This window comes from Vipera ursinii (assembly GCF_947247035.1).
Source record: "Vipera ursinii genome assembly, chromosome: 5".
NCBI classification, from domain to species: Eukaryota; Metazoa; Chordata; class Lepidosauria; order Squamata; family Viperidae; genus Vipera; species Vipera ursinii.
In genome coordinates, this window is record NC_139518.1 from 97,234,860 (window position 1) to 97,252,859 (window position 18,000).

At 42.6% G+C, this 18,000-nt stretch overlaps 1 protein-coding gene across 1 annotated transcript; it reads right to left on the reverse strand.

The window, feature by feature from the left end:
• Nucleotides 1-1,216: 1,216 nt before the first annotated feature.
• Nucleotides 1,217-10,210, reverse strand: LOC310640907 (pulmonary surfactant-associated protein D-like). The gene is made up of 5 exons (XM_083363472.1): nucleotides 9,988-10,210; nucleotides 8,650-8,825; nucleotides 7,430-7,510; nucleotides 4,548-4,631; nucleotides 1,217-2,097 (listed from the first exon to the last, which is right to left on the reverse strand). Exons 2-5 carry the CDS (start codon nucleotides 8,807-8,809, stop codon nucleotides 1,718-1,720), a joined length of 705 nt encoding a protein of 234 aa, XP_083219598.1. The 5' UTR covers nucleotides 8,810-8,825; nucleotides 9,988-10,210; the 3' UTR covers nucleotides 1,217-1,717.
• Between the last annotated feature and the right edge of the window lie 7,790 nt (nucleotides 10,211-18,000).

The window sequence follows — 18,000 nt, forward strand, 5'->3', positions numbered from 1 at the left end:
CTCAAAGGAACCACTGAGATTTTTGTGTTTTTTTATTTTTAGCCCACCAAAGGAAAGGAAAAAGAAATGCGCAGAACGTTAATTAAGGACACAAATGGTGCGGTAGTGTAGGCAATTTATTTCATTGACTTTTTTTTTGTAGCAGGAAAGGGAGAATGGGGCCAAGGAGAAATGAATTTTATTAAGAGATCAGACAGTGGGAACAATATGGGACAGTGTGCTAAAGTTCCTTGAAAAAGGCATGGCAATGGAAAAAGATACGAACTTTAAGTGTAGACGCTGGCAATATAGCTTTAAAATTCACAGACTTTGAGAATGTTCTGGTTGTACTTTGTCACTCCAGGTTTAGATCTTATTCATACATGCATATGAAAAGCATAAGCAGTTGAGTCTGAAATGAAGACATCAAAGGCCTTTGAAATGCAATTCTCCAGAGCATGAAAGCATTTGTCTCTGTGTTTTGTGTTTGTGTGTGATCAGAACAAAAAAAAACAGCACATTCTTGAGTACCATGGTAATACGACATAGAACAATGAAGCAGCCTTGAGTAGCACTGGGATTGATGTTCAATGCAATAAATCAGTAAAACTGAATAGTTCTGAACAAAACCATAGAACATCTGAGTATTCTTCCCAAAATCCATGGACATTTTACAATTTGTATTCAGATCAATATTGCATAAAATTCAGAGAATGCAAATTGGGGAAAAAACTATAAAGAGTTAAGTATTGACTTAAGACTGATTCTCAAATGCAATTTGCAAGGAGCGCATTGTAAGCCGGATCTGAATCATGCTGTGGGTTTGATTTGAGCTGTTCATTACTTGCCTGAATGCTGTGAACCAGGCTGGTTTTATTTTCTGAATGAGGGGAGAAAAATGGGGCCTCCTTCAAAAGATTATTTCTACTCAAAGCCCTGCAGTTTCAATGATTTACCTTCCATGGGCATCTCCTAATCCCGTGGTGGCAAACCTGTGTCACGTGTGCCACAGATGGCATGTAAAGCCCTCTCTGTGGGCACACATGCCGTTGCCTCAGTCCTGGGCCTTCAGCTGGGTTTTATAAAACCTTTTCGCTTTAGGATTTCTGGGAGTTGAAGTCCACAACTCATAAAAAAAAGGGCCAAGATTGCCTAGCCCTGCAATAGGCTTTCAGAGGGAGCTTTTTTTTTTTGCAAAAAAAGGTGCCGGAACGCCGTTCTGAGCGTTCTATGAGAAAAAAAGCCCTGGCAACAACTCTCTGATGATGGATCATAAAAGCTAAGCAGCATCAAGTCTGCTCCCAACTTCAGAGGAGGACTGAGGATTCCAAGATGGTTGGTTTGAGTGAGATGCTAGAAGAAGGCAACTTTTGTTGGAATGACAAGGCTGAAGTCAACGGAGTAAAACTTGACTTCAACTCTTCTTGCTGAAAACAGAGGAAACTATTGGATTAAGACTTACTTACCATATACTAGGCCAGGGGTAAGCAACCTTGGCTCTTTTATGACTTGTGGACTTCAACTCCCAGAATTCCTGAGCCAGCCATGCTGAGGAGAAATGGAGAGGTTTCCAAGCTGAGCCACGCTGGCTCAGGAATTCTGGGAGTTGAAGTCCACAAGTCATAAAAAGAGCCAAGGTTGCCTACCTCTGTACTGGACTGTCTCTATGATGCACAGAGTAAGCTTTCTTTTTCAACTCTATGTCAGAATTCTTTTCTTTCCCCCAACCCAGCATCTGCTAGATTTTAAATTCGCAGATGATTGACCAACCAAGCTCACAAATTCTATTATGCCAGTATCCGTCTGGGTGCATTTCCACACATTTTTCGTAGCCAAGGTTATTCGGTTCCCCTTTAGCCCAGTTGTAATATCCTAGTGGATGGCCATTCAGATCTTCAAACTTGTTTCCAGGTGTCCTGTAAGTGATGCCCAGAATTGCCTGTTCCTTACGCCATTCTACTATTGTTTGTAGGGCTCTGTTCTCTGCCGCGTTCCTCGGCAAGGCAAGATTGCCACCCATGTGTCCGCAGCTGCTTTTGGCGGCCTGGAAATCTCCCTTAGTGTCAACTCTTTTGAACATTTTATCATCAACAATTGCTCCATTGGGGACCAGGACAGCTAGAAGGAAAGAGAAGGGTAAAGCTTTGAAATGCCATGTTTATTTATGTTGCAACATGCCAATGTGCCAGGATTACATCGATGGCACTATAATGGAAAGTTTTTCACTAAAATATAAAAAGTGGTCTGGGAAATAGCTAATCAAACAATGGGCCTATGCTGCAGTGAGCAACATAACTTTGAATCAAAAAGCAAATCTGTCATCTAATAGTCAGCTTAGAGGCATTATATTCCCACCAACAGTCCAAGTGCAATCTTATCTTGGATTTGTTGGTCCTTTTCTGACACCAACTTAGTGTTGAACTTTGGTGAATAGAATAGAGTAGAGAAGAGTAGAATAGCAATGTTGGAAGGGACCTTGGAGGTCTTTTAGTCCAACCCCATGCTCAGGCAGGAGAGCATTCACAATTGTAAGCGGGTTGTCCCACTAAATAATTGTTAACACATGAAGTGTTAATACCACTTTACAATGCCTTAGCAAGGCCACACTTGGAATACTGCATCCAGTTTTGGTCACCACGATGTACAAAAGAGGTTGAGACTCTAGAAAGAGTGCAGAGAAGAGCAACAACAGATGATCAGAGGACTGGAGGTTAAAACATATAAGGAACAGTTGCTGGAACTGGGTATGTCTAGTCCACGGGTCGGCAACCTGCGGCTCTGGAGCCGCATGCGGCTCTTTGAGCCATCTCCTGCGACTCCCAGCAACCCGGTGCGTGCGCACCTCTTCGAACGGGCAGTGGTGCGCGCGCACTTCTCCAAATGGAGAGTGGCACCGCCCATTCCGAGAGGTGCTCGCGCACCTTTCCAAAGGGCGGAGGTGCGCGTGCACCTCTCCAAGCCGCCACCGTCCCGTCCGGAGACCTGCCGCATTCACGGCAGCTGTGCAAACGGGATGGCGGTGGTTTGGAGAGTGCGCGCGCACTCGCCAAACTGCTGCCATCCCGTTCGGAGACCTGCCGCGTTCGTCAAACATTGATGAACACGGCAGCTGTGCAAATGGGATGGCGGCGGTTTGGAGAGTGTGCGTGCACCTCTCCCAAGCCGCCGCTGTCCGGAGACCTGCCGACGTTTGGGGAGGTTTGGGGAGGTGCGCACGCACCTCCCCAAACCTCCCCAAACGTCGGCAGGTCTGGAGGTTTGGGGAGGTGCGCGCGTACCTCTCGGAATGGGTAGCGGCCCCGCTTGTTACGAAAGCTGCCGCGGCCCGTCTGCAAAGCTGCCACTTTCGGCAGCTTTGCAGACGGGCCGTCGCCGTCGCGCAACCGGGAACCGGTTCCATCTCACATTAAAAAAAAGGCAACCGAGCACGTCCACGCATGCACAAGAAACATTTTTTGCGCATGCGCGTGCATGGATACACACATGCGGCTCCCACTTTTTTTATGTGTGATGGAACCGGTTCCCAGTGGCTCTTTTCCTTTTTCGGGTTGCTGACCCCTGGTCTAGTCTAATGAAGAGAAGAACGAGGGGGGACATGATAGTAATGTTCTAATATCAGGGGCTGCTCCAAAGAAGAGGGAGTCAAGCTATTCTCCAAATCACTTGAAGGCAGGACAAGAAGCAATGGATGGAAACTAATCAAGGAGAGAAGCAACCTAGAACTAAGGAGAAACTTCCTGACAGTTAGAACAATTAACCAGTGGAACAACCTGCCTCCAGAAGCTGTGAATGCTCCAACATTGGAAGTTTTTAAGAAGAGACAGGACAGCCGGCTAAGCAGGCTGTTGGACTAGAAGACCTCCAAGGTCCCTTCCAACTTTATGATGATGATGATGATTTTATTTTATTTTTTATTTTAATTCCATTTATATCCCGCCCTTCTCCAAAGACTCAGGGCGGCTTACAAACTTAGCAATCATGATGATGATGATTGATCATCGCATAGTCAGCCAGATGTTCAGACTGGATTTGGCCTTTTTGTCTACCTATCGAGTCCTTACCAAGGACCCGGGATAGGCAGATGTGGATGTTTGATGGTATTACAGATCTCATCGCAGGATGGAAGCAGTTCCTAGTAAGGCCGCCTTTTGCAATTGACTGATGGCGAATTTGTCAATGCCAATGGTGTTCAAGTGATGCTCCAGTTGTTTTGGGATTGCACCCAAACTACTACTACTACTACTACTACTACTACTAATAATAATAATAATAATAATAATAATAATAATAATAATAATAATAATAATAATGATAATAATAATAATAATAATAATAATAATAATAATAATAATAATAATGAAAAATCCATAGGAGAGAATGTCTGTTGTGTTGTCAGAGCCATTGTTGGAGGCCACTGATCTCAGAGCACCCTTGAAAGCCAAATAAGGTTGTCCCTGATTAATATTTGGATGGGGAACCCTAGCAAGGAACCCTAGGATTGTTAGCCAGATCAAGATGTGGAAACAAACATCCCAGAAGAGCCTAACCTCTTCTTCCCAATGCCTTACCTTGTTGAATGTTAATGAAGGTAGCTTTGAGAATGCCCATCTGAATCTGAAGTTCTTTTATTTGCAGTTTAAGAAGTTCAAGCTCTGGATGGGAACGTAATTGAGTTAGACTTCCTCAGTGATATCAAATTCAATTAGAGATTCCTCAGCGAAAAGAATGAAACCTACAACAGCCATGACTCTGGAGAACATTTTCATCTAGTCAGAGGGACTCAAGAACTTGTCCCTCATTCCTAAAGCTCTTACTTCAGATTGGATTTGTCAGGTGTTGTTTTTTGTAAAGAAACCATGAGGGTCACCTCACCTATTTTGAAGCAGGAAATATGATTGAAATTAAATGAAGAGTAGGGACACGGTGGCTCAGTGGGTTAGGACGCTGAGCTTGTCAATCAGAAGGTCGGCAGTTTGGCGGGTCAAATCCCGAGTGCCGCGTAACAGAGTGAGCACCTGTTACTCGTCCCAGCTTCTGCCAACCTAGCAGTTCAAAAGCATGTAAAAATGCAAGTAGAAAAATAGGGACCACTACGGTGGGAAGGTAACAGCGTTCCGTGCGCCTTTGGCATCTAGTCATGCCGGCCACATGACCACGGAGACGTCCTCGGACAAGTGCTGGCTCTTCGGCTTTGAAACGGAGATGAGCACCGGCCCCTAGAGTTGGAAACGACTAGCACGCATGTGCGGGGGGACCTTTACCTTTACCTAATTTCGCTTTTAGGAATATCATGAACAATGGCATTCTATCTTTGGAAGTGTGCCCTTCATAACTATACATTCTCGTAAGAGCCGTGATGATGCAGTGGTTAGAATGCAGTGATGTAGGCTACTTCGGCTGACTGCCAGCAGTTTGGCAGTTCGAGACTCACCAACTCAAGGTGGACTCAGCCTTCCATCCCTCCGAGATTAGTAAAATGAGGACCCCGATGGTTGGAGGGCAAGAGGCTGACTCCGTAAACCGCTTAGAGAGGGCTGTAAAGCACTGTGAAGCGGCATATAAGTCTAAGCTCTATTGCTCCTGACTCAGCCTTCCATCCTCCCAAGGTTGGTAAAAATAAGGACCCAGATTGTTGGAGGCAATATGGTCTAAACCGCTTATAGAGAGAGCTGTAAGCCCTGGAAGTGGCATATAAGTCTAAGTGCTATTGCTATTGCTTGTGAAGTCTCTCGTGTAGATATTCACCAAACGAGGACTCAAAAATTCATGCAGAAGATGTCCATTCATGATACAAAGAGATATTTCAGAGCTGATATGTCCTTGAGTTTGGGAACTTAATACCACCGATATTTGTCGTGTGCATATTTAACATTTGTGGTGTAGCATCACCTCTGTGAGTTCCTAATATTATTTTCCCTTATGAATTTTTTTTTCTGTACTGAACACAGTGTCTTTATTGGTTGAACAAGAAGCAGAGTAACCTTTGTAATAAGATAGAAGGAAGTTCACCAGCCCTGAACAATAGATATCCTGTCTTCCAGTGTTTCATGCAGATCTCAAGGCTGGTTGGACAAGTTTTCCCTGTAGAATATCATGAGTTCTAAATAATCTCCTTGATTTCGGACGGACCGCAATTATGTTTGTCTGAGAAGCAAGCATTAAATTCGTCAGGTAAAATAACTGCTTCCTTGTTTGGAATAGGAAGTAAAACAACCTTGTGTAAATATGCACAAGTTCAAGAAAATTTAAAAAAAAAAAAAAGCCTGTGAGCCAAGGCAAATTGAGGGAATGTTCCTGTGAGGGATGGTCTAACCACAGATGAACAAGAGGCCCTGTTGATTTTCTTTGAGGAGTAGAAGATATATCACAGGAAGGAGAGAGCTAAGAATATTGATGGGCGAAAGAAAAAAGGGGAAAAAAAAAGAAATTTCTATAATGTTGCTTTGCTGTCAGAGCTGAAGAGGTGCTGTCATTTTGATCCTTCAAACAATCCCAGACCTGTAAACCAGATCTACTCACCACAGTGACATCAAAGTTCATTTGCTTGGACCTCGTGCAAATAAAAGGAGCCAGAAGAATGGAATTGGTGGTTGTGAAGTTAACACAAACCTAGGCAGAGTCTATTGAATAAGTCATTATGCGGTGGGATTTACACACAGCACTGAGGCATAAGAGCAGGATTTACAAAGCTCAGTTGTTGCAATCCTGCAACACGTTAGCATGGATGTTGGAAGCCAGCCGATAGGCTTCAGCCAACCATGTACCCTTTGATGGGCGAATGAAAGCCGGGTATGATTTAGTCAGCAAACAATGATTAAAACAAACCTGGCTGAATGGTGTGTGACTCTAAGATCTTATGATTTGGTTTGAACAGGATTGCGGCTCAGTGTAAGAAGAAATCTGACTAAAATAAATAGAGGTGAGTCGGTTTGTGGTTCTCGTCCTCACTAGAATGTTTTGAAGATAAACTGTATTTAGAAAAAGGGGACAATTTGAAAGGGCCTGAAGACCTATGTCAACTGGCCTGGATCCTCAATGAATGGGGCCGGGAGAGACATTATTTTGGAGGTGGTTAATGGACTTCACTTCCTCACCTCCATGTGCATCTCGCTCCTTTGCTCTCCATTTCTGTCCGTCTTAACTAATTCAGTGCCACCATTTATTGTTTTAAAGTAACTCTGGGTTTTAATGATTGTAAGCTGCCTAGAGTCACACACACACCCAGGTGGGTTGGGCAGCCTAATAAATAGAATAAATGAATAAACAGTGTGGTAAGTGAAATTCCCTTCTATGTCCCGTTGGTATTCGCATTGTAAATAGTTCCCTTCCCCTTCCTTTACTGTTTCTCTCTCCTAATTTTTCCCAATCCCCTATTTTGGGGAATGGGGGATAGACTCACAGTAATTTTTTTTCAACATAGTAAATCTCTTGTCCGGAAAATGAATCTCACCTCTTGTTTCTCTCCACAGTTTATCTCTATTTGGCCCAGAGGTAGCCCGAGGTTCTGATGGACTTGAAAACTGTTGAAGTCCTGGTGATTTTTTTTAAGAGAAAGAGAGAATGGGTTCAATGACTCAAAAGAAGAATTTCCATTCCCACAGCATCATTTATCAGCCATACAGTAGTTCCTCACATAGCACTAACGTTTCAAACTTTTTAAATCATGTAGTGATTTTGTCGCCACTACTCAGATTTTACTTCCTAGTTCTTGCTAAGCCTTCTACTCCACTGGTTGGGTGTGGGAGGGCCAGGGAGACCTCGCAAGTCACAGTGCGATCATACAAACCACACAATGACGCACCTGATGTGTGGACATTAATGACAGAACTATGGGTTGGAGCAAACACCTAGTAAGCATTACTGAATTATTGCTTAGGCTCCAACCACAGTGTATTAGTAACTCAGTTACTCACTGCTAGTAAACTCGGATACGCAATTTTGAAGTTTTTCCCCCTCAAATAAGTAGAACGTCCAAATGACTAAATCAGATCCCAATCCAATAATTTGAATCTGTGTGCTGTTTCTCCACACAGATTCAAAATTTTTATATCAGGATCCGATTATGGATTATCTGAACTTTCTACTTATTTGAGAAAAAAGGCATTTTTCAAAATGGCTGATCTGAGATTAGTACATTTAATAACAATACAGTTACAGTATTGAGTTGCTTTAGTAATTGTACTGTCCTAATAAAAATTTGGATTTTCTACTTCATATCTCTGCAACCTTTCCTCGTGATAGCCGAACTTGGCTCACTGGGTTATAGGTAAAGGTAAAGGTTCCCCCGCACATGCGTGCTAGTCATTTCCGACTCTAGGGGCCGGTGCTCATCTCAGTTTCAAAGCCAAAGAGCCAGCGCTTGTCCGAGGATGTCTCCTTGGTCGTGTGGCCGGCATGACTGGACGCCAAAGGCGCAAGGAACGCTGTTACCTTCCCACCGTAGTGGTGCCTATTTTTCTATTTGCATTTTTACATGCTTTCGAACTGCTAGGTTGGCAGAAGCTGGGATGAGTAACAGGCGCTCACTGTGTTACGCGGCACTCGGGATTCGACCCGCCAAACTGCCGACCTTCTGATCGACAAGCTCAGCGTCCTAACCCAAAATATCTGCACCCTCCTTTTATGCATAGAAAGACAAAGCAGCACACTCTCACGCAGATATTTAGATACCTTGAATGGCCATTTCTGTTCTGGGATTCCCTTTCTTAGGTGCGCACATAATTAACGTGCATGCATTTTGCAGCCAGTCTTGAGGAGAAGTAGCTGATTGGGAGGTTTCTTGGAGCAAGACCTCCGAGGCCAGCTGAAGAAGCATTAGCAATGCCAGCATTATTTGGATGTTTGGCCTAAGATGACAAAAAAAATAAATAAATATAAAACAAGTTATCTTACATGGGTTGTTAGTTACTGGATATGGAACCAGTTCCTGAACTGTTGATTGTGAACTCCTTGTTGGGTTGCCTACAGATATTTCCTTACTAATATTAGTGCATGTCTCTGTCTCTGTCTGTCTGTCTCTCTCTGTCTCTATCTCTCTCTGTTTCTCCGTCTCTGTCTCTTTGTCTCTCTGTGTCTGTCTCTCTGTGTCTGTGTCTGTCTCTCTGTGTCTGTCTCTCTCTGTCTCTGTCTCTCTCACTCTCTCTGTGTCTCTATATATCTATATCTATGTATCTGTATCTGTATCTGTATCTGTATCTATCTATCTATCATCTATCTATCTATCTATCTATCTATCTATCTATCTATCTATCTATCTATCTATCTATCTATCTATGTATCTATCTATCTATGTATCTATCTATCTATCTATCTATCTATCTATCTATCTATCTATCTATCTATCTATCTATCTATCTATCTATCTGTTTGTCTGTCTGTCGGTCGGTCGGTCGGTCCGTCTATCCGTCTATCTGTCTATCCGTCTGCCTGTCTATCTATCCATCCATCTATCTATCTATCTGTCTGTCTGTCTGTCTGTCTGTCTGTCTGTCTATCCATCTCTCTCTCTCTCTCTCTCTCTCTCTCTCTCTCTCTCTCTCTCTCTCTCTCTCTTTATCTATCTATCTATCTATCTATCTATCTATCTATCTATCTATCTATCTATCTATCTATCTATCTGTTTGTCGGTCTGTCGGTCCGTCTATCTGTCTATCTGTCTATCCGTCTGTCTGTCTGTCTATCCATCTATCTATCTATCTATCTGTCTGTCTGTCTGTCTATCCATCTATATCTATCTATCAATCTATCTATCTATCTATCTATCTATCCATCTCTCTCTCTCTCTCTCTATCATCTATCTATCTGTCTGTCTGTCTGTCTATCTATCTATCTATCTATCTATCTATCTATCTATCTATCTATCTATCCATCCATCCAATAATTGATGAAATAAGAAAGTACCTGTTTCAATGCCAGCCCTCATTACTGTAAAGAGTATACACGGAGTTAAGTCATGCCTTGCAAAAAGGGAATGCCCATGCTTAAATAGCACATAGAAATGAGGCTTACCTTTCTCTTCCAGTAATTAAAGACAACCATTTTGATTGCTCAATCAAACAAATTCTTAGTTCTACATCTGTTGTCTAAAAAAAATCAGCAGACTGCATAGAAAAACACAGTGGCCATTTATTTTAAGTTAACTCTAGCTCTTTATAGTTGGCGAAAGTAAATACTTAATGTCGATTAAACCCTTAATCCGTTCCCAGACTTGCAAAAATGTCTCCAAAGTTTCTCAGCTGATTGACTGACAGATTTAGAAAAAAATCACCAGTGATTTTTTTTTTTTACATGAAGTATTATTTTTTTCAGAGTTGAGTCAAAAGTCAGATCACTTACTTGTGATTTCCCGTGTTTGGCAGCCGTCTTGGGGAGAATAATTTTGTAGACTTTTAAGGTTTCAATTTATACACATGGCTTATGTAATGAGGTCTCACATTTCACATTCACATTTTAAGAATAAATGTTCTGAGTCACAATATTCAAACCACATTTTTCAGCCCAGATCCGTGTCACTTAGGGCTGTGACACCCCCATTGTCTTGTAAGACAATCACAAAGCAGGTATTGTCGGGAGGTTTTGAAGCATAAGCACGGAGTATTCTGGCTCCTTATAGCTGGTGCAAGCAAATATTTAAGGATAAATTTTTAATCCATTCTCAGTCTTGCCGAAACGTCTTTAAAGCTTCTCAACCCACTGTCAGATTTAGAAAGGAATCACCAACGATTTTACATCAAGTATTTCTTATTTCCATCGACGCAATTAATTATTTGCTTTCCTCGTGGGCCCAAATAGATTTTTTTTTTAAAAAAAATGTGGGATTTTCTTCTTGTTCTGAAACTGTTTTACTTTGTCTCTCAAGAATAGAGCTATTTTAATAATGCAAAGGAAGAAAGTAAATTTACAATTGTACCGCAATGTCACTGGTTTAATAAACATTTAAAATGGCTAGTTTGGGATGGCTTTTTTTTGCATAAGATTGATTATTCTTGCATATGATCCTGTAAAATCTTAACGTGAAATTGCTATAATATTAATGAATAGGACAGGCCAGAACAGAATAGAATAGAATAACAGAGTTGGAAGGGACGTCTTCTAGTCCAACCCGTTGCTCAGGCAGGAGACCCTATACCATGTCAGACAAATGGCTGTCCAGTCTCTTCTTAAAAACTTCCAGGTTTGGAGCATTCACAGCTTCTGGAGGCAGGTTGTTCCACTGGTTAATTGTTCTGTCAGGAAATTTCTTAGTTCTAGGTTGCTTCTCTCCTTGATTAGTTTCCATCCGTTGCTTCTTGTCTTCTCTCTCTCTCTCTCTCTCTCTCTCTCTCTCTCTCTCTCACACACACACACACACACACACACACACACACACACACTGCTTTCTCTCCCTTCTCACTCTTTCCTCCAGTGGCACCTGGACAGAGTGAGAGAAGCTTAAAGAGACACCTCACTTTTCTCCTCCTCCTCCTCCTCCTCCTCCTCCTCCTCCTCCTCCTCCTCCTCCTCCTCCTCCTCCTCCTCCTCCTCCTCCTCCCTTTCCCCCCTGGCTCACTCTTGCTCTCTCTCACACACACACACCCCTTGGCATGTGAATTGGCTGCCTGGATGTGTGTTTAAATGTCCCACACACCCAAATGACCATATCTGTCAGGATCTCCACCATCAGCCTGGTGCCTCGCTGGCATCCTGCCCTCAAAGGGAAACGGATGGGAAGGCTTTGGGGCAATCCACAACTGTGTATCTCATGGTGGAAAATGGGGGAGGGGGACCTGATATGTGAAGAAGATCAGAGCTGTTTGCACTTGATACTGCTGTGTATCTTCCAGGCTGTTTGCCCTGGCTGTGAAGTCCCAGCAGCCTAAACAACCCAGAGTTTCCCACGACATCATCGCAGCAATCCCAGATTGGGTGGCAGCACACCAAACATTGTGGGGAGGGGGGGGGGAGAGGAATGGGGAATATTGGGTTGGCTCTTTTTATTGGTGAGCAAGAACTTCAGATTCCGCCTCAGTCTTCCTGCAACCAACATTTTTAGTAAAAGCTCTTCTCCCTTCAATCAGTTGGAGTTGAGAGTCTGTTTTCCTGAATGGTTGTTTCGTGGCAAGTCTGACAGTATCCCTTTGTGAAGCCCCTGGGATGAAGGGGTAACAGAAGAGCACTGGCAGACCAATGGCTGGAGAGGACCACCAATGGAGAGCCGGCCAAGTGAGAATGCCCATGTTGGGTCAGCCATGGTGGAGTGCCCAAGAAGAAGTGGGGTGTGTTAAGGCAGCCATGTCCAATTGTGCCATTATGCTTTTGGTTAACCCACCAGGCCAAATTTCCTTTGCTAAGCTAGCTAGGATTCAGTACGGTTCATCTCTGACCTCTTGGGCTGCATGCCTCACAGCAAAATTACTGCAATACATTTTAAATTCAAGTGTGGGTCCCTGGGTACAAATTGATATTCACTGATAGGAATATTATTATTATTATTATTATTATTATTATTATTATTATTATTATTATTATTATTATTAATTTTATTTGTATACCGCCCTTCTCCCGAAGGACTCAGGGCGGTGAACAGGGCAATACATGTTAAAAAGACAGAATACAAAAATTAAAAAAAGATTAAACAAGTGCCCAGAACTCTTAGATAGATTAAAACACATTTAAAAGTAATAAAAACCCAACCCCCTCCCATCAGGCCAGGCCAGCTTGTTCAAAAAGATACGTCCTTAGATCGTGCCGGAAGGAGCGGAGGTCAGGCGCCATCCGGAGCTCAACCGGAAGACGGTTCCATAAATCCGGTGCGCCCATGGGGGCCGCCAGTTGGCATTCTTTGACCGGTGGCACCCTGAGGAGGCCCTCTCTGTGGGAGCGTACTGGGCGGAGGGAAGTTGACGCCGGCCGCAGGTGCTCCCCAAGGTATTCCGGACCCATGCCATGTAGGGCTTTGTAGGTCAATACCAGCACCTTGAACCTCACCCAGAAGACAACTGGGAGCCAATGCAGCTCGCGGAGCACAGGTGTAACATGGGAGTATCGGGAGACTCCCAACACAACTCTCGCAGCTGCATTCTGTACCAGTTGGAGCCTCCGAGTGGTCTTCAAGGGCAGCCCCATGTAGAGAGTGTTGCAGTAGTCTAAACGAGAGGTCACGATCGATTCCTGCCCTACCTAGACACCGAAGAATCCTTTGCATAATGGTGCGAGGATTTCAGGGAAATATAGCAAGAGTGTTGTAGGACCATGCCCATTAAGTTGTCTCTTAAGTGTAAATAAACCAAAAAAAAAATAGAGTCTCAAGGAAGAAATTCTGCTGGGAAATGGATTTATTGACAAACTGGCGGGAAATGGATCTATAAGCTGTTACATTTCTGTGCAAGTTTTGCTAGCTAAGCTAAGCTGGAGAAGGCCTGGAAGACAGCAACATCTCTCTGATTATGGATCATAAAAGGTAAGCAACCTCAAGTCTGCTGACAAGTTCAGTGGAGGGCTGAGGATTCCAAGATGCTAGAAGAAGGCAACTTCTGTTGGAACGAAGTCAACAGAATAAAACTTGATTTCCGATTTGCTTGCTGAAAATAGGGGAAATGGTTGGATTAAGACTTAACTGTCCTATGCTAGACTGTGCCTGTGAGAAACAGAGTAAGCTTTCTTTTTCAACTCTGTGGTGGAATTCTTTTCCTTCCCCCAGCCCAACATCTGTTAGATGGCGAATTCACAGAAGATATCCCGGGAATCCTCACAATCTATATTGTGCCACTGGCCATCTGTGTGCATTTCCACACATTCTTTGTTTTTAAGGTCACTGGGTTTCCCTGGAGCCCAGTTGAAAAAATGGACGGGAAGGCCATTCAGTTTCTCAAACTGTTTTTTAGCTGAGTTGTAACTTAGTCCCAAAATTGCTCGTCTGTTACTCTGCTCTAGTAAAAATTGGAGGCCTTTGTTCTCTGCTTTATTCTCCGGCAAGGCAAGGCCGTCTTCGCACTCGTTTTGGCCGCCCCGGAAAGTACCTATTTGGTCTTTTGCAAAATGACCTTTTAGTCTTTTGAAAAGTTTATGATCAACAATCCTTCCATCGGGACCAAGGAGAACTAGGAAGAAAGAGAATTGCAAAGCTTTGAAATACCGTGCTTACTTATGTTGCAACATGCCAATGTACCAGGATTACATCTATGGCCGTTTAACGGAAAGGAGTTTTTTTTCCCCCCAACAAAATATGAAAGTGGTCTGGGGAACAGTTAATTAAATGGTGGGCCTATGCTCCAGTGTGCAAAATAACTTTGTAACAAAAAGCAAGTCTGATGTCTAATCACCATCTTAAGAGTCATTACATTCTCGCCAAGAGTCCAAGTGCAACTGTGTCTTGAATTCCATTGACCCTTATTTGGCCTCAACTTAGCATTGAACTTTAGTTGACTAGATACTTCTCTATAGGCTTCAACAGTAAAACTTTTGACTTAACATATCATCCTGATCCTTTGTGCCTGACAGAATCTCTCAGAATCCTCCAATCAATCTTAACACTCCTTTACCGCATAGTATTAGAGGTACAGTATGCTAGCGAACTCGCCACTCTCCTGGTAAGCCACAATCTTGGCAACCCATGAGAAAAATCAGATTCAGGGAAAAGTACTGGACAATCCTTGACTAATGGCCACGATTGAACCAAAATTTTCTGTGGCTAAATGAGGTACCTCTTAAGTGACCTTTGCCCCATTTTATGATGGTGTGCTTCTAAGTGTGAAAAACAGTCCTAGGTCATTTTTCCCCCCATTGCTGTTATAACTTTGAATGGTCACTAAACAAGCTGTCGTAAGTCAGGGATCATCTGTGTGCAACGGCGAATAAATCATAAGAAACCCACAGGAGAAAGTGTCTGTTGTGTTATCAAAACCACTGTTGGAGGCAACTGAACTCAGAGCAACCTTGAAAGCCAAATAGGGTGGTCCTTGATTAATATTTGGATGGGGAAGCCATCAGGAAAACCTAAGGTTGTTAGCTAGATCAAGATCAAAACATCCCAGGAGGGCCTAACCCCTTTTTTCCAAATACCTTACCTTTAATAATATTGTAGACAACTGCTTCATGCTGAACCAGGTGATCGTGAACTTTTTTAATTTCCAAACGAAGATCTGAATGGGAATGTAATTGCATTAGATTTCCTCATTGATATCAAATCTAGTTAGAGATTCTTGAATGAAAAGAATGAAATGTATAATAGCCGTGAACATTTTCATCTAGTCAGAGAAACTCAGTAACTTAGACCTCTCGTATATTTTGAAGCCAGGAAATATGACCGAAGATAAATTAAAAGGAATTTCACTTTTTTAAGAATATATGAAAAATTGTATTCTATCTTTGGAAGTATATCCTTTAGAACTATAAATTCTTCTGAAGGCCCTCATGTAGATATCCACCAAACGTTGACTCCAAGAGTCATGCAGAAGACACTCATTCATGATATAAAGACATATTTCAAAGCTTATACATCCTTGAGTTTGGGAACTTACTACCACAGATATTTCTTATATGGATATTTAAATTTGTGGCGGGCATAATCTCGGTTGATTCCTAATATTATTATGCCTTATGAATTTTCTGTTCAATCAATATTCTGATCGAACTACTGAATACAGTGTCTTTATTGGTTGAATAAGAAGCAGAGTAACCTTCATAATAAAACAGAAGACGTTCACCAACCCTAAACAACACATATCCTGTTTTCCATTGTTTTATGCAGCTATTGATAAGAAGGCTGGTTGGACAAGTTTTCTTTGTAGAATATAGAGAGTTATAAATCTCTCCTTCAATTTGGATAGACCACAAAATATATTTGTCTGAGAAACAAGTTTATTAACTCAGTGGAGAGCCGATAAAATAACTTGGCCCTTGTTTGGAACAGAAAGGAAAACAACCTTGTGTAAATATGCACAAGTTCAAGAAATGAAAAAAACAAAACAAAACAAAACTGTGAGCCAAGGAAGATTGGGGGAACATTTTTTTGAGGGATGGTCGGACAATAGATGAACAAGAGGTCCTGTTGATTTACTTTGAGGAGCAGAAGATATATAAGAGGAGGAAAAGAGATAAGAGGATTGATGGGCAAAAAAAAAGGGTGGGGGGGCGGGGAATGAAATTTCTGCAATGTCGCTTTGCTGTCACAGCTGAAGAGATGCTGTCATTTTGATCCTTCAAACAATCCCAGACCTGTAAGCCAGATCTACTCACCACAGTGACATCAAAGTTCATTTGCTTGGACCTCGTACAAATAAAAGGAGCCAGAAGAATGGAATTGGTGGTTGTAAAGTGAACAAAAACCTAGGCAGAGTCTATTGAATAAGTCATTATGTGGAGGCGTTTACACACAACACTGAGGCATAGATTGGAGTTTACAAAGCTTGGTTGTTGCAATCCTGCAACACATTAGCATGGATGTTGGAAGCCAACCGATAGGCTTCAGCCACCCATGTACCATTTGATGGGTAAATGAAAGCCGGGCATGATTTAGCCAGCAAACAATGATTAAAACAAACCTGGCTGAATGGAGTGTAGTAGTAGTAGTAAAGTTGGAAGGGACCTTAGAGGTCATCTAGTCCAACCCCCTGCTCAGGCAGGAAACCCTATACCATTTCAGACAAATGGCTGTCCAGTCTCTTCTTAAAAACTTCCAGTGTTGGAGCATTCAGCGCTTCTGGAGGCAATTTGTTCCACTGCTTAATTGTTCTAACTGTCAGGAAGTTTCTCCTTAGTTCTAGGTTGCTTCTCTCCTTGTTTCCTAGTTTCCATCCGTTGCTTCTTGTCCTGCTTTCAGGTGCTTTGGAGAAGAGCTTGACTCCCTCTTCTTTGGGGCAGCCCCTGAGATACTGGAAGACTGCTATCATGTCACCCCTCGCCCTTCTCTTCATTAAACTAGACAAACTCAATTCCAGTTCCTTATATGTTTTAGCCTCCAGTCCTCTGATCATCTTTGTTGCTCTTCTCTGCACTCTTTCTAGAGTCTCAACATCTGTTTTTACATCGTGGTGACCAAAACTGGATGCAGTATTCCAAGTGTCACAAGGCCATCGTACAAACTACAGGTCTGTAGACATTAGTGGCAGAAATATGGTTTGCAGCAAACATCTCTGTGCACTAGCAAGCATTACTGAATTACTGCTTATGCTCCAACTACAGCTTGTTGCTACTCCGTACAGATTCAAATGGTTGAATCAAGATCTGATCATAGCAATTTCTTTGAGGAAATGCATTCCTTTAAAATTTCCTATCTGAAAATACACCCCTTTAAAATAGCATATCTAATTTCCTGTCTCAGTACACTTAATAACGGCGCAGTTATTAAGTCGCCCTAATAGCTGTACTGTCCTAGTATAATTTTGGATTTTCTTCCTCCACTTCTTCATAGCTCTGCAACCTTTCCTCCGTAGAAGATAACATGATAGCTGAACTCAGCTCAGAGGGTTGTGAGAAGGCCCAAAATACCTGCCCCTTCTACGCGTAGAAAAATAAAGCAGCACACACTCATGCAGATATTTAGATACCTTGAATGTCCCCTTCATTCGGTTCAATCCCCTCTTGGAGTGAGACCTTGAAGGCCAGCTGAAGAAGCATTAGGAAGATCAGCCCTTTTTGGAGGCATGGCCTAAGATGTCAAAGATAATATAAAACAAGTTATCCTTCGTGGGTTGTCAGTTACCGGATATGGGACCAGTTCCTGAGCTGTTGATTGTGGAATCCTAGTTGGGTACCTGCAGACTATCATGGGGAGGGGAATTCAGATTTTGGCTTAATGTCCTGGTTCCGCCGGATGGAACTCTTCAAAGAACTTCGAGGCACTGTTTACCTTAAAGAATCTTTATTCGAGTAGCATGGCATCGGCAGGTACACAGTCGAAGTCAAAATCTGAATTCCCCTCCCCTGAGCACATAGCATCAAAGCACAATTCCCTCCTCTAATTTACAGTCATAAATCACATTCTCCAATTAGTTTGAAATGCGGGCTTTCTCTCCTGTTCTCCAGCCCGCCATTTCTTATCAT